The 15,640-nt window shown below is 46.7% G+C and overlaps 1 protein-coding gene across 1 annotated transcript in view; it reads left to right on the forward strand.

Moving 5' to 3' along the window:
• The window catches only part of HIP1R (huntingtin interacting protein 1 related), a 65,747-nt gene that overhangs the window by 43,807 nt on the left and 6,300 nt on the right, over nucleotides 1-15,640 (forward strand). Inside the window, exons 14-29 of the mRNA XM_081175489.1 lie at nucleotides 42-225; nucleotides 1,296-1,384; nucleotides 1,775-1,891; nucleotides 2,431-2,532; nucleotides 3,821-4,015; nucleotides 4,901-5,048; nucleotides 5,628-5,714; nucleotides 6,843-6,950; nucleotides 7,814-7,950; nucleotides 8,910-9,020; nucleotides 9,895-9,953; nucleotides 12,128-12,158; nucleotides 12,443-12,505; nucleotides 13,472-13,572; nucleotides 13,693-13,798; nucleotides 15,369-15,492. Of these exons, the coding sequence (XP_081031615.1) occupies nucleotides 42-225; nucleotides 1,296-1,384; nucleotides 1,775-1,891; nucleotides 2,431-2,532; nucleotides 3,821-4,015; nucleotides 4,901-5,048; nucleotides 5,628-5,714; nucleotides 6,843-6,950; nucleotides 7,814-7,950; nucleotides 8,910-9,020; nucleotides 9,895-9,953; nucleotides 12,128-12,158; nucleotides 12,443-12,505; nucleotides 13,472-13,572; nucleotides 13,693-13,798; nucleotides 15,369-15,492 (1,762 nt within the window). The remainder of the gene's footprint in view (nucleotides 1-41; nucleotides 226-1,295; nucleotides 1,385-1,774; nucleotides 1,892-2,430; nucleotides 2,533-3,820; nucleotides 4,016-4,900; nucleotides 5,049-5,627; nucleotides 5,715-6,842; nucleotides 6,951-7,813; nucleotides 7,951-8,909; nucleotides 9,021-9,894; nucleotides 9,954-12,127; nucleotides 12,159-12,442; nucleotides 12,506-13,471; nucleotides 13,573-13,692; nucleotides 13,799-15,368; nucleotides 15,493-15,640) is intronic.

The following is a 15,640-nucleotide window of genomic DNA, read 5'->3' on the forward strand; positions in this document are numbered from 1 at the left end:
TTATAGCCATTGCTTTGTATGTGTTTTGCGGCAATACTCAGGCTCAGAGATACATCACTCAGCTGAAGGCCCAGATTAACAGCCTGGAGGCGGAGGTGGAAGAGCAGCGGAAGCAGAAGCAGAAGGCCCTGGTGGACAACGAGCAGCTCCGGGATGAGCTGGAGAGGCTGCAGAAGGCAAAGCTGGAGGGAGACAAGAGTCGAGGGCTCTACCTAGAAGCAGAAAGTAGGTGGTGCCTTTGGAAAGCAGGTTATGTGTGTTGACCTGTGCTTTCCATACAGCAATATTAAGAAAATCCTATTTACAGTGGTGCCCCGCAAGACGAATGCCTCGCAAGACGAAAAACTCGCTAGACGAAAGAGTTTTCCGTTTTTTGAGTCGTTCCACAAGACGAATTTCCCTATGGGCTTGCTTCGCAAGACGAAACGTCTTGCGAGTTCTTGCGAGTTTGTTTCCTTTTTCTTAAAGCCGCTAAGCCGTTAATAGCCGCTAAGCCGCTAATAGCCGTGCTTCGCAAGACGAAAAAAACGCAAGACGAAGAGACTCGCGGAACGGATTAATTTCGTCTTGCGAGGCACCACTGTATTGTGCTAAGGAATGTGCACTTGGCGCTGTCTCCCTCAGGGATGGGGAGCCTCAGGCCTGGGGTCCAGATATGGCCCTTCAATTTCTCTGCCTGGCCCCTGGAACTACCCTAAGGCCCACACACGCCCTCTCTTCCCAGGCCATGCCCCTCACTGGCCCTGCTTCAAACCCTGAGGGTTTCTAGTAGGTTATGGAATGGGACCTTGGGCTCTGACGTTGCCTCTTTCTTCTCTGGATGGAGGATAGAGAGGGGTGTGCAAGTATGTGCAGAAGCTAGCTTTCTATACAGAAGTAGTGATTCACATTTGTTCCTCTGCCTGCTGTTGTCTGCGGCCCCAGCCACCACTGTCATGTGGAAGGCTGCCCAGAAGGAAATGTGTCCCTTTAACTGGAAAATATTGCTGACTGCTTATCTGCATAAAAAGCATGTGAGCTTTGCCTGAGTTTTGACATACCCACCCCAAACACACCACCAGCCAGAAGCAGTTTTTGATGGCACAAATTACTTCCTTATGGTCCTGCAGCCTGTGGAAGCTAGAACGGCTGTTGGCAGTCACCTGTAAGGCAGGACCCACAACCCATTTGCTGTCTTACAGGCCGCTTGTTCCTTGGGACAGGCTCTTCTGGGCAGCTAGTTGCCCACCATGGCTTCCAAGGTTCAATAGTTGGACTGAGAATGCAGCTCATGACAATCTCATTCCTTTTTCCAGAGAAGGCCAGCGCCACAGAAACCCGCTACATCAAGTTGAAGGAGAAGCACAATGAGTTGATCAACACACATGCAGAGCTCCTGAGAAAGGTAATGACAGTGCTGGCTGCCAACTTCCCACACTGTTCCATTGGGTATTTGCATGCAAGAGGAGATGGGACGTCACCTCCGCATTCATAATCCACAAGGGCTGGCTTCTCTCTTAGGCACAGCCTTCGGTTCCAGCAGTGGTCAAGCATGGCTCTAAGTCTCTGGCTTCTGCCTGCTTCTAGCCCGCCTCGCACACACAACTCTGGCTTTTTGTCTTTCTCACTACCACCCATTTGTCCTCAGGCACAGAGCAACTTCTTTTGCTATACTAACAATGGTACTCGCTGGATCCAGGGCCCCAGGAATTAGAAGGGACCCAGGCACCATACAGACTATCCCTGCAATCTCAAAGTGATGATTAAAATATGTTTGATGTTTTTTAATACCAAGAATGCAGACACGGCCAAGCAGCTGACAGTTACCCAACAGAGCCAAGAGGAGGTTGCCCTAGTCAAGGAGCAGCTGGCCTTCCAGATGGACCAAGTCAAACGGGAGTCAGAAATGAAGGTTTGCTGCTTTGATCTCTCTTCCCCTGTAACAGGGCAGGGGGCTCCCTATTCAGAAACTGTTGAGGAGCTGTTTTGATCTAGGGGTGGGCTGAGATAATGTTTGGTACTAAACATCTAAAGCACCTGACTTTCTCCCAAAGAATCATAGGAACTGTAGTTTGTTAAGGGTGCTGAGATTGTAGGCGTGTGAGGGGTAAACTACAGGTCTCAGGAGTCTTTGGGGAGAAGCAGGGTGTGTTAAATGTGCTTTAACGGTATGGGGTGAATGTGACCATGGAGACTGGGCGCAGCTCAGGACATAATTGAGGGATGGCTCAGCAAGCTTGAGTCCCAAGTTTGTAGTGCTAGGCCCCTGATTCCTGCTGCTCCCCCCTTGTTGACATTAAAAAAGAGATATTGGAGGGCGCAGTTAGGTGCACTGCGAAATGCAGTGGTGTTAAGAGCTCAGTCACACACCACCTTGATTTGCTCAGAGGCATCTGAAAAGTTTGGACATTTTTACAAGGATGCACTTTCTCTTTGATTCCCTCTGTGTAGTTAGAAGATCATATGTTGCAGATGGAGCAGGTGAAGAGAGAACTGGAATCTAAGAAAGAGGAATTGGCTCAGCTTCAGCAGTCACTCAGCCGTTCCAAGCAGGTATGCAGGCTGGGGTCGTTTGTGGCCTGTGTTGTTTGTGGGGCTGAGGGTTAAAATCTTGCAGTGGTTTCCCCTTCCCACATGATACTCTACTGAGGAGTCTCTGATGTATCAGCCACTGAGAGGTACCTTTTTTATACAGGACAGCTCCTTATTGGTTATACCCCATGTTAGCTATACTCAGAGTAGACCCATTGGTGTTAATGGGCATGATTTCAGTGGGTCTGCTCTGAGTATGATTTAGTTCAAAAGAACTCCATGCATTGTGAGTTAGATTTATGTATAACTTTTTTTTAAAGACACCTTTCAATTTAGAAAACTTTGAAGTCAGCTGACAACTATATTAAATTATATATAGTGTGTGTGTATTATATTGCTTTTGTATGTTGTTGTTTCAAAGTTTGACTGCATGTATCTTTTGTAACTTTGTATGCTGCCTTGAGCACATGTAGGTATAGTCAAGCGGGATTTCAATCCTGAAATAAATCAAATTAAAACAGCATCCACTCGGAATAAAAGCCAGCATTAAAAATAAAATAAAATAGTAGGGAGCTCTCATAAAATAGCAGTGGGAGTATTCCTGTGGGTTGTCTTGCAAAAAGCCATGAGGCGTCTGTCTCCACTTTGCTGCCCTGCTGTGCAGTCCTTTGCCTTAGGAGGCCCATCTTGCACTCTCCCAATGTTAAGGGTGCTTTGGTTGCGCCTCCCCTGAGAACCCTCTCCACTACTCTCTAGAGAAGCTCATCTCATGCTTTTGATGTGCCCATATACTAGACTGTTTATTGCTTATTGTTTTTTCATTTTATTCATAGCATTTATATGCAGCTCTTTAGTTGCAAAGGCTCATGGAGCAGCTTGGAAATCATTAGAAATAACACAAGCTTACAATCTAAAAAGCCATGATGTAAAAAGGAAAAGGGGTGGGGATGGAAGAGGAGCTCAAACTGGTGTTTGTTTGGAGCACCAAATTGTTGGAAGACTCTGATAATAACCAGCTGGGATTAAAATAGCCCATTTTTCTTGTCCCAAACTCACCAAAAGTTGAGGTTTATAACTCAAATCCTTCATCTGTTAAGCCTCTTGCAGTGTCATGTGGTTTAGGTGGAAGAAACTCCTCTTAAGCCTTCCCACCCAAGTCATCTTAGGTTAAATTACCTCATGAAGAGGACAATGAGCATGTGAAAAACCGCATTAGTAGGGGGAGGTGATTGAGAGGGTGGGGCCAAGCTGAAGCGGGAGAGCTGGGCAATGAAGCTGTGAGCCAGCAGGTTGCTTGTCCTCCATGCAGGCCGGTTCAGACCTCAACACCCAACTGGAAGCCCTCCAGGCCGAGAAGGAGACACTGAGGAAAGTGGTCAGTGAGAAGGACTGTGAGCTCATCTCGACAAAGGGCCTGATCCAAGAAAAGGAGCTGCTCTTGAGCCAGGAAGCAGAGAAGAGAGCAAAGGAAGTTCAGGAGCTGCAAGGGAAGCTCTTGGAAAAGGTACTCAAGGGAGAAACAAAGTCTTGGTAGCGGAGGCTGGTCGATCGGGTGTGTGGGATGCTGCCCTGACAGCTCGCTCTGTGCTTGGCCAGACCTCTCCTGCCTGCTTACCTCCACCCTGCCCAGGGGATGATCCTGGCTATCAGCTTCCTCCTCCCCAGGGCTGCTCCAGAATGGTGCTTTTTGCTAGAGTATTCTGAAACATGTCATTGACACAATAATAGAGCATTAGTGGTGAATTTATACCGGACCATCCACACTTCTTTCCGCTTTATTAGCCATTCTGTGATGCTTCCCCAGCGCTCCTGCATTCCTGTTGTCTTGAGGGGCGCTCCTGCACTGTAGGGCAACAAAAGTGAGGCAAAAGGACCCCTAGAACATTTGTGGCATGAAAAGTTACAGGAATTTCTGCAGAAGGTTACAGGACATGCGCTGTTTGGAAATGAAGCAGGATGTCTGCCCTGAAACTTTTGTAGGTGTGAACAGTATTGAAAATGGGGTTATGTATAACTATCCTTCTATTATCATGAGCACAAACCATCATGAATGCACAACAAGGATGTCTGGAAGGGCCCCTTCCTCCCAGTACTGCCATTACAGGAGTCAGTATGAGAACGGGGGCAACACTAGAATGCATTGGCTCTGGCTCCGCCTGCCATTAGCCTCCTTGCCAGTCCCCAAAAGACACTGGGCACAACTGAGCCTTGGAAAGCTTTTGTCTGGTTAGGGAAGGCAAGGGAAACAGCGGGCTGAGCAATGGAGAGAGGGAGCCATTTAGCAGCGCTGTAGGCCTCCCCTTTGCCCAGTCTGGATCATGAAAGAGCAGTGAATATGTGGGTCCCGGGAGGGCACTGTTAACTTAAACACTTTGGGCCAATCCCACAGAAAGGTCAGGAACAGAACCTGCAGCAGAAACTCCTGGAGGAGCAGTTCAGCATCCTGCAAGGGACAGTGAAGGAGGCTGAGAGCATCATTCAGGACGCCGTTGCCAAGCTAGACGATCCTTTGCACATCCGATGCACCAGTTCACCAGGTAGGTCTAAAGGTCCAAGGGCATGGATGAGTCTGACAGTGGCTTGGCTTTGTTTTGTTTTTCTTAACCTATTTTTTAAGAAGAGCAAGTTCCTGTCCCTCTTAACAGCCCAGGAATCCTTGAGTAAACCTCTCAAGCAAGCCTGGCATCATTCAGAATCCTGAGGCAGTGGCCAAGGCCCTCCCAGGGATGCCTGTCCTAGCCCCCTCCTCTCAAATCCAGCCCCCACTCCATGCTCCAATTAGCAACCTGAGAGAGTTGCCTTTTTTATGTCCTACAATGCCCCAAGTGATGCTGCATTCAGGCCATTGTGAGACATTTAAATGGCAGCTGCCCCAGACCTGGTTGTCTGCCTGTCTTGGAGCACTGCCGCTGCCAAGGAATCGCACCAGGGCTGAGCCCCACAACCCCTTTCAGGGATGTAAGGGAGGGAGCCTGCCAGGGGAAACCTGGGCAGCTGAGGCTCCTTCACTCTGGAGCTGGCTCTGCTTCTAAGGCACAAAAAGCACCTGCACGAGAGTCCATTTTATCTTGTTTTCCCATAGGCCTCCTTCTCTGCCCTTTCTTTTCTCTCTGCAGATTACCTCGTCAGCCGCGCACAAGCAGCACTGGAGTCAGTGAACACTGTGGAAAGTGGACATGGGCGCTACCTGTCCAACCCGGCAGGTAAACATTGCTGGGTTGCCGCTGCAGTTCTCGTACTTGTGGGGCAGGGTGGGAGTGTAGGTTTCTGGTGTCGCTGGCGAAGACAGATTGTGCCTCTTCTGCCATCACAAATGTTGTTTCTTCAGATGTTTCTCCCCCCGCTGACCCCCTCATTAAAAAAGAAAAGCTAAATGCCTGGTGACTAATGGAACATTTCACCAAGTGGTAAAGCTTCAGGTTGATTTTTAATCCTTGCACTTTTAGCTATGTTCTAAGCAGGAAGCCTGTGTGGGGGGGTGTGGGGGAGTGCTGGTCTGTGGGATGGGTTTGGATGGAGTCAATAAAAGGTGCTCACGAGTTACCCAGTCTTGGAGGTGTTCAGCCTGTGCAGGTGGGGAAAGTGCTGCTGTTGTGGCAGGTCCTTTTGTGAGCTTCCCAGAGACGCCTGGCTGGCCGCTGTGAGAAGCAGGTTGCTGGACCTTTGGCTTGAACCAGCCGCCGGGTTCTTCTGATTCTTTTTTCTTTTTTCTTCTCAAATGTTTTGCATTGAATTTTAATAACAACAAGCAAGTTACAGAAAAAAGAAAGAAAATAGTTTTTTAAATAAAAAAACAAGAAGTTGTCACAATTGCCAATAAAGTATAGGAAACAGCTGCGTGATTTGCGGAGTCAAAAATAAAACATATCAAGAGGAAGAGGATGTGTAGTCTATAATTGCAAAGGGTTCCATGGTCTGAACTGAAACAATTACAAATTGTTATTTCAAAACAGAAGATTAAAATACCTTGAACTGTACTAAACCCAGACACTTGCATAGCCCTGTTTAACCTGAGCTGCTGTATTCGTGTATAAAATGAAATTGGACCAAATGACAAAGATAGTGATCTTGAGCACTTTGGCCCCTGAACTCTTCTGATGTTCTTATGGGATGGCCACAGTTCAGAGCTACAGTGGGGTTAGAAGAGAGAAGAGCTGGGGGAAGAGTTGGACTGAGGTTAACCTACGTTTAACCTGGACAAACCTTCAGGGTCTCTGCTCCTTGTGGTGCTTAGCTGAATGCTGCCACTCTGGGCTTATCTCAAATGAGATGGTTTTATCCCTGTGATCCACTTCTGGATTTCCATCTTGGTATTTCTCTTCATTTCTTAGATGTCACTGGATTGGTTGGTGCTCTGGCCCAATTTGCCCACCTGACTGCAGACACCATTGTGAATGGCAGTGCCACTTCCCACCTGGCGCCCACAGATCATGCAGACAGTGAGTAAATTTGCAAAGGTTCTTTTCCCCCACCCCTGAAGTCAGAGGTGATGCAACTCTTTTCACATGATTTTCCTGAATGCGAAACCTGGCTTTTAGAAATGGTTGGAACCCAGTGTGTAAGGACCAGGAGACTTCAAGCGCCTCTTTGCTATCTGGTTTTTTTCTTCTTCTTCTTCAATCCATTCATGCATCCTCTAAACAGGGGAGGGGCAACTTTTGCCTGGCTGGAATGTGCCCTTGATCTCTGCGAATGCTTCTTGCGTACCTGGATGGGAGGAGAGAGAGAGAGAGGCATGAATGTGTAGAAACAAGCCTACCATACAAGGGAAAAAAACATATTTGTTCCTTTGCCCACTTTTGCCTACTGCTGGCATGTGGCCCCTGGAAACAGAGGAGGTGTGTTTACTGTGTGCAAATTTGAGCATGTTCATCAGTCTCTAAACTCATAAATTTAGCACTGAAGGCTTCTGTAATTGGGTGACAATCCTAGAACTTAGTATGGGGATAAGGAGACACAAACATGGTCATGTGCAAGAATAACATCCATATTTCTGATGTGTGTAATGAACTCTGCTCTTCCTTGAGGCTTGCACTGGGCTCTTATCCAGATTACAGATCAGGCCAACATCCTCATAGCTCCCACAACCCTGCAATATCTGTTATTCCCAAAGCATACCCTGAGCCTCAGGACTTCCACATATTTGTTCTGAGATGCTTCTCCTGTAGCTCCTCCAATGAAAGCTAAAAAATGAGCTTATTCCTGAGCTTCCCACAGTCATGCTAGTTTCCCTTGTATGTGTGTAATTGCTAGTTTCCCTTGTATGTGTGTAATTTTTATTTTATTTTCTTCTTCTTGCCAGAATTGACTGAAACCTGCAGGGACTGTGGGCAGCAGAGTCTGGACTATCTGAGCAAGCTGAAAGACAAACAGTCTCTCCGACAAGCAGATTTGGCAGATGTGAGGAAGAGGCTGCTGGGACTTCTTCAGCTGGGACAGGTAAACAGAGTTGAGGAATGGAGTGGGGAAATCCATTGGGGAACTCTGTAATCTCACAATTTATGCTTATTAGTGTACTTCTACACTTCCCTAACTTGGCCATGGCAGTGAGGAGGCAAAACATAGAATTGTAGAGTTGGATGGTCCAAGGGGTCATCTCGTCCAGCCCCCTGCAATGCAGGGATCGCAAGTGAAGAATCGCTGACAGATGGCCATCTAACCTCTCTTTCAAACCTGCAGTGAAGGAGAGCCCACCACCTTCTAAGGGAGTCCATTCCACTGTTGAGTGACTCGCTGTCTAGAACTTATTCATAATGTTTAGTTGGAACCTCCTTCCTTATAATTTGTATCCGTTGACTAATGGTTTCTTTCAGTAAAAGAGCAGCTAGCTGTGTAATGCTGGGGTGGGGAAACTGCAGCGCTCCATACGTTGTTCAACTACGTTGTCCTTGGCCATAGGCCATGCTGGCTGGGGCTAAGGGGAGTTGGAATCCCAAAAAACTTGAATGGAGGACTGCAGGATCTTCACACTTCAAAGTGTTGGCGTTGACCTTTGAAGCCCTACATGGCTGAAGGAGCGTCTCCACCCCCATCGTTCAGCCCAGACAATGTGGTCCAGCACTGAGGGCCTTCTGGCAGTTCCCTCACTGTGAGAAGTGAAGTTACAGGGAACCTTCTTGGCAGTAGTGCCCTTCCTGTGGCATGCCCTCCCAGCAGATGTCAAAGAGTTAAGCAACTATCTAATTTTTCAGAGATATCTGAAAGCAGCCTTGTTTCAGGAAGCTTTTAATGTTGGTTGTTGTTGTAGTAGTTGTTTGCTGTATTTTTGTTGGAAGCCTCCCAGAGTGGCTGGGGCAATCCAGTCAGTTGGGCAGGGTACACAAAATTATTTCTTCTTCTTCTTCTTTTCCATTTGAGCCAAGTGTCCCCTTTAAGGACTCACTTTCTCTTTTGACCAGGAATTGAGACCCCAAAGCTTAGACATCCGGCAAGAAGAACTGGGCGACATGGTTGACAAAGAGATGGCCTCCACCTCTGCTGCAATCGAAGACGCGGTCAGGAGGATAGAGGTGAGATGAACCTGTTTGGTTGGTTGTTTTATTAATAGTCAACCTTTTAGGGAAGGCCGTGTGCAGCTGAAGCATATCCACTTGAAATACATTTGAGTGGTAAAAAAAAACCAGAATAGTAAGCAACTACCAGGATTCAAGAATCAGGGGCATAAAAACATTAAAGGAAGGCAGACTGAACAAATAAGTCTTCAAGACATGTTTGAAGGCCTTTTGTAGTTCTGAAGGGAGTTCCGCTGCACCAAGTAGACCCTGTCCTTTCTCCCCACCACCCTAATTAACAGCACTTGTGGGCAGTCAAGTAAGTGCCACTGTAGTTGAACTCAGGGCTTTTTTGCAGACGGAACTCAGTTCAGAACCTCTTTTTCTAGAAAAATAGCATTGGTTGAACTTAATAAAATGGGCAGATGTCATATGGGTGAAGATGTACTTGAGTGGCAAAAGGAGAGTACAACTCCGCTCAATACACAACTGCTTGACTTGTTATTTGTGATATTTTTAGGATGCAGTAAACTGCTTAGCACTTTTCTTTTGACGTGTCAAGCAGTATATAATTTACCTAAATGAAACAAATAAATATAAATTACCCAGATAAATGATTAATAGGTGGACTTCGCTGCCACAAGATGTAGTGGTTGGTTGGTGGCTTTAAAAGGCAATTGGGCATGTTTGTGAAGAAAGAAGCATGTCAGTGGCAATTAGTCCCAATAGCTAAATGGAGGGGGTGGGGGTGGCATCATTGTCCTGCTTAACAGCTTCTTTGAAGCATCTTGCTGGCTGCTATAAAGACCAGGGGCACCTTTGTCAATTAGACCCCAACTACAGGCCTGTTGTGATGCCCGACTGAATGAAGCTCTGTTTGATTTTTCTGCAGGAAATGATGAATCAGGCCAGAATAGAGAGTTCTGGTGTGAAATTAGAAGTAAATGAAAGGTGAGTCTGCAGGATCAAAGATCCACAAGGATGTAGTTTATACTTGGGCTACATTTCTTTTTCATTTGCAACACTTCCAGCTAAAAAAGAATTTCTGATAACACAGATAGGAAAGACTTTTGCCAGGGACCTGGAGAGAGCACACTTGGAATACCACTTGGAGATTTTGAAAAAAATAAGTGTAATAATAATGATGATGAGTTATGGTCATCTTGCCTCAGAAACAATATTGTAGAGCTGGAAGACTATGATGGACCTTTGGCCTGATCCTGCAGGACTGTTCTTACATTCTTATCTGCTACCTGTATTTCTTTATCCAAAGAGTTTTCAATACAATCACATTTCAAATCACTTTTCAGCCATGAAGCTCACCCTGAAGGTATATATGGAAGGTATATTTGGGAAAGTAGTTATCTCTCTTGATCTAAGCTGCTAATCTTGCAGGGTTGTTGTGAGGATAAAAAGCAATAATCCACTGTTTGTTGCCTTGAGCATGTGGATTTGCATAATATTGTTGGCACAGACTGAACCCCCAGCACTCAGCGTTTGAACTGAAGCATGAGTTGTCCTGTTTGTTTTGCTATGAATAACCTCTTGCTGTGCTGTAGAGGTGATTCCTTTTTACTGAAGGGTCTCTTCTCCCATGGTTCAGCTCGCCTGCCTTTTGTTTTGTTTGTGTGCAATAAGTGTAGTGTAGTTCCAGAGACCTGGAGAGGCTTTGCCATAGATAACTAAGGAAGGAGATGCTGTTGGTGTGCATGATTATTTTCCCCTTCAATATATTCTTGGCTCCTAATGCTGTGTTCTGTCACTAGATGGTAAAGGGACGCAGGTGGCGCTGTGGTCTAAACCAGTGTTTTTCAACCACTGTTCCGCGGCACACTAGTGTGCCGCGAGATGTTGCCTGGTGTGCCATGGGAGAAATTGAAAAATTCGAAAGATTTTTAAAAAATAATGTCAAATTTTTGCCCACTAGGTGGGCGCCGGACTGTGTCCACCCTATTTTCCATCCGTCCTGGGTGGGGATCAGATCGGATGGGATCGGATGAGAGCGGACAGGCGGTCCGCTCTCATCCGATTCCCCATAGAGAGCAGCGGGGCTCTGACATCTCCCTCTCCGCACACAGTGCGGAGACGGAACTGTCATCCGCCGGCTCAGCGGGGATCAGCGAATCGATCCCTGCTGAGCAGAGAACGGTCCGCAACGTTTGATTCCAGCCAGAATATCAGCTTTGTGTTCAGCCAAACAGGCCCAGGTTGCGCACTGAATAAAGTATTTTATAATTTTTCATATTTCTGTTTACTTACTATTTCATAATAAAGTAATTATAAAATACTTTCTTTGTGTATATTTGATTCCTATTCAAGAGAATTACTTTATATATAGTCAATATAGGCACAGAGTTAATTTTTTTAACATTTTCTAATGGTGGTGTGCCTCGTGATTTTTTTCATGAAACAAGTGTGCCTTTGCCCAAAAAAGGTTGAAAAACACTGGTCTAAACCACTGAGCCTCATGGGCTTATCGATTGTAAGGTCAGCAGTTCGAATCCACGTGATGGGGTGAACTCCCATTGCTCTGTTCCAGCTTCTGCCAACCTAGCAGTTCGAAAGCACCCCAGTGCAAGTAGATTAATGTAGTGGGAAGGTAAACAGCATTTCCATGCGCTCTGGCACTCCTTACGGTCCTCCATGCACCAGAAGTGGTTTAGTCCTGCTGGCCACATGACCCAGAAAGCTGTCTGTGGACAAATGCCGGCTTCCTCAGCCTGAAGCGAGATGATCGGTGATTTTGACTGGACTTAGCCACCCAGGGGTTCTTTACCGTTACCTTTACCTAGTAGATGGTGCTGCAGTGCTGGCTGTTTACCTCTTTTTATATCATAACACAAACAGCATTGCAGTGATCCCTGGCGAAAGAATTGAAGCAATTCACCAACAAAGAGAAGAGTGAAATAACCACCCCCATGCTTTTTCGTTTACTGTGCACCCTCAGAGAATCAATTTCAAGGTTCCTTGGGAGAAACAAGAAAAAGTGGTTTTAAACTGTTTTCCCTTGGTAGTGTAGATGCAAACAACAATAGAATCATCATCATTTAAAATGTTATTTCCAAATTTTAGGGCTTAATCAATCCTTTGAGAGAGTTAAGCATCTTCTTTTTTGTTTCCCACAGAATCTTGAACTCTTGCACAGACTTGATGAAGGTGAGTGCCTTTGTAATTTATTAAAGCCCCAGCTAAGTACTTGAAAAACCCAGCTGTTACCAGATGGCTGGACCTCTGGAGGGTATTCAACACTGCATGGTTAACAAGATCTCTAGATATTCAGCATGACCTTTTATTTCAGGCTAGCATTGCCACTAAGGGAAGTTTCAGAAGTATTGTACTGTGTCTGGAGGGGAGGGTCTTTTTTGTTGTACTGGAATCCCTAAAGCTGTAGGGAAATCCTTCTATTAAACAGAGTGCTTTGTTGTTTTTGTCTCTTTCAGGCAATCAGGCTTCTTGTGATGACATCTACACATTTACAGAAGGAGATAGTAGAAAGTGGAAGGGTAAGGCTGTTCTTTTTGGACCTTATGTTCTTCCTTTGCATGAAAAGTATGGGGGGGGCACTGAACATCTGGCAGGGAGAAGCCTGGAAATGTGGGCTGCACCAGCTCCTTGCGTCACATCATTACTTAAGATTGAAGACTCCCAAGTAATGGTTTTGTTTGTTTTCTCATGTCCTCTATGAAGCATTTAAAGCTATATCAAATGCTATTCAGATAATGCCTCTTCCTTCTCTACAAAAGAACCTGTTTTTATTGCATTCCCAACCATTGGCTATGCTGGCTGAGGCTGATAAGAGTTGGAATCTAGCAAGCCCTGGAGGCCCAGAAGATCCCCATCCATGCTCGAGAGCAGGGTTAACCAAACTTGGGTCTCCAGCTATTGTTGGACTACAACCCCCATCATCCCTAGCTAGCAGGACCAGTGGTCAGGAATGATGGGAATTGTAGTCCAACATCATTTGGGAACCCAAGGTTGGAGAAAGGCTGCTCTAGAGTAAAGAATGCTGAGAAGGAACTCCCCTGACCCCACCTCTTCCCTCTCTTCTCCTGAGTCAGTAAAACAACTCTTGCTGCAGACCTGTATTAAGCACCCCACCAGGGCCTCCTCTTGGGGGAACCACTTCCATCAGGAATTGTGAGCCTGTGGCTCTCCAGAAGTTGCTGGACTACAACTCCCACCATCCCTGGTCGTTGGCTGTGCTGGCTGGGACCGATGGGAGTTCTAGACCATGTTCCTCCTAATCCCTGAGCTAGATGGACTTCCTGACAGTATAAGGCGGCTTTGTTTACCCATTTGTGACCTTTCAGTAAGCACACCTGCCACCCCAGTCTTTGAAGAAGCTACCAGAGGGTGTGTTTTCCAGGCAGAGTTGCATCATCTTTTCCATTTTGAAGCATGTTTTGCTTACCAAATAAAGCTCAGCCTTATTGTGAAAGCTAAGTGTCCTCTCTCTCATGGAACACTAGGGGGCAGCAACACCGCAGGAGTTTTATGCCAAGAACTCTCGTTGGACGGAGGGACTCATCTCTGCTTCTAAAGCCGTGGGATGGGGAGCGACACAGCTTGTGTAGGTATCTCAATTGCTTGGGCTTCCTTTTCCTAGCCACCTGCTTTGTGGATTGAAACACAAGGGAATGCAGAGCCGCACCTGGCTTCACTAATCCTGTCTTTTTGCTCCCCACTTCAGAGAGTCTGCGGACAAAGTTGTCCTACACACAGGCAAATATGAGGAACTGATTGTCTGTTCGCACGAAATCGCAGCCAGCACAGCTCAGCTTGTAGCTGCCTCCAAGGTAATCACCCCAGAAGGAAAAATAGTCTGCACTCTTCTCAAACTGTGCAGAAGTGGGTGCATGTCACATGCCTACAGCCCCATCTCAGAAGCAACATGCTTTGCATTGGGCTGGGAATTCTGGATTTTTAGAACTGTACCAAAAACATCCAATGAAATCTCAAATGAGAAAGGGGAGTGAGGGTTCTGTTGCCAAAGTAGGCTCTAGTGTGCCCAGAGCCCCTTGCAGAAGCAACTTCCTACATAGGTAAAGGTAAAGGTAAAGCGACCCCTGACCGTTAAGGCCAGTTGCAGATGACTCTGGGGTTGTGGCGCTCGCTTTACAGGCTGAGGGAGCCAGCATTTGTCTGCAGACAGCTTCCGGGTCATGTGGCCAGCATGACTAAGCCGCTTCTGGTGAACCAGAGCAGCGTACAGAAACACGGTTTACCTTCCTGCTGGAGTGGTACCTATTTATCTACTTGCACTTTGACATGCTTTTGAACTGCTAGGTTGGCAGGAGCTCACCCCGTTGCGGGGATTCAAACTGCCGACCTTCTGATCGGCAAGTCCTAGGCTCTGTGGTTTAGACCACATGCTCAGGTACAAATATGCTTAACAGCTGTAACTCATAAGAACACCGCAAGACCCCTGCTGGATCAGGCCAATGGCCCACCTAATGTCGCATCCTGTTCAGATGCCTGTGGGAAGCCTGCAAGCTTCCCCACCCGTGGTTCCCTCAGGGGACCATTTTCCTCTGCTACCATCTTCATTTGAAGCTTTTTGCATTTCCTGGGTTCATTCTCAAGGCCCCTAACCTGAACCCAGAAAAAAGCACACTGCCAATCCTCTCTTTTCGCCTCTCTACTTTTGCAGAGTGGCTGCAGTTATCAGAGGTTGGCCCTGGGGGAAAGATGAAGGTGTAAGGTACCAAAGGAGAGTTCTCTCCCCCGTCTTCACTCCTCACTGGTTTCCACAAATTCACAGAGGAGGTTGAGGCTATCAGTGCTGATAACCATAAGGGATATGTACTACCTCCAATATCTGAGGTGGGTGCTAGGAATCGCAGCTGGGGAGAGTTGTTGTTGTACTTGGGTCCTGTTGTGGGCTTCCCATAGACACCTGCTTGTCTGCTGTGAGAATAAGATTCTGGACTAAATGGGCCTTTGGTCTGATCCAGCAAGACTCTTCTTATGTTCTTATGAGACGCCCCCATTTCAAAGCAACTGTGGAATGGTGGTGCTCAGCTGAATGCCTCCACTTTGAGGAGTGCCTTTGCTCACTTCTCTTGAAGGAGTTCCATTCAGGATGTGGGATTAGATGGCCCTTTGCTCTGATGCAGCAGGACAAGACTTATGTCCTTAACCTGCAGACTAGGAAATAAAACAGCAGAGATTTTTCAGCACCCTAAGCTCTGCCTCCAAGTTGTTTACTGTAACAAGTATGTACACAGTCCTGGTTCTGAAATGAACTGGCCTCAAGCTGCTGCTGCTGCTCAAAGCTTTAGGTTGGACTAGCAGACCTTTTTTTGCTCGTGTTTTCCCTACACCTGGCAAAAGATTTGAAAGAAGCAATATTCTTGATGATGGCAGGTGAAAGCCGAGAAGCACAGCAGAAACCTAGGAAAGCTCCAGGAATGCTCGCGCACCGTCAATGAAATGGCTGCCAATGTCGTGGCTTCCACAAAGTCAGGCCAAGAGCAGGTTGAAGACAAAGGTGAGCTGCTGGGGTCTGGGCATGGCAGTGGAGGTGGGAAACGCAGCGTGAAATGGCAGACTTGCGTTCTTGAAAATGCTTTTTTAAAGGCTTTCTGGTGCTTGCAAAATTATGAGAAGGAAAGTGTGACATGAGGAGAACAGGGCTA

This window comes from Podarcis bocagei (genome assembly GCF_964188305.1).
Source record: "Podarcis bocagei genome assembly, chromosome: 16".
NCBI lineage: Eukaryota > Metazoa > Chordata > Lepidosauria > Squamata > Lacertidae > Podarcis > Podarcis bocagei.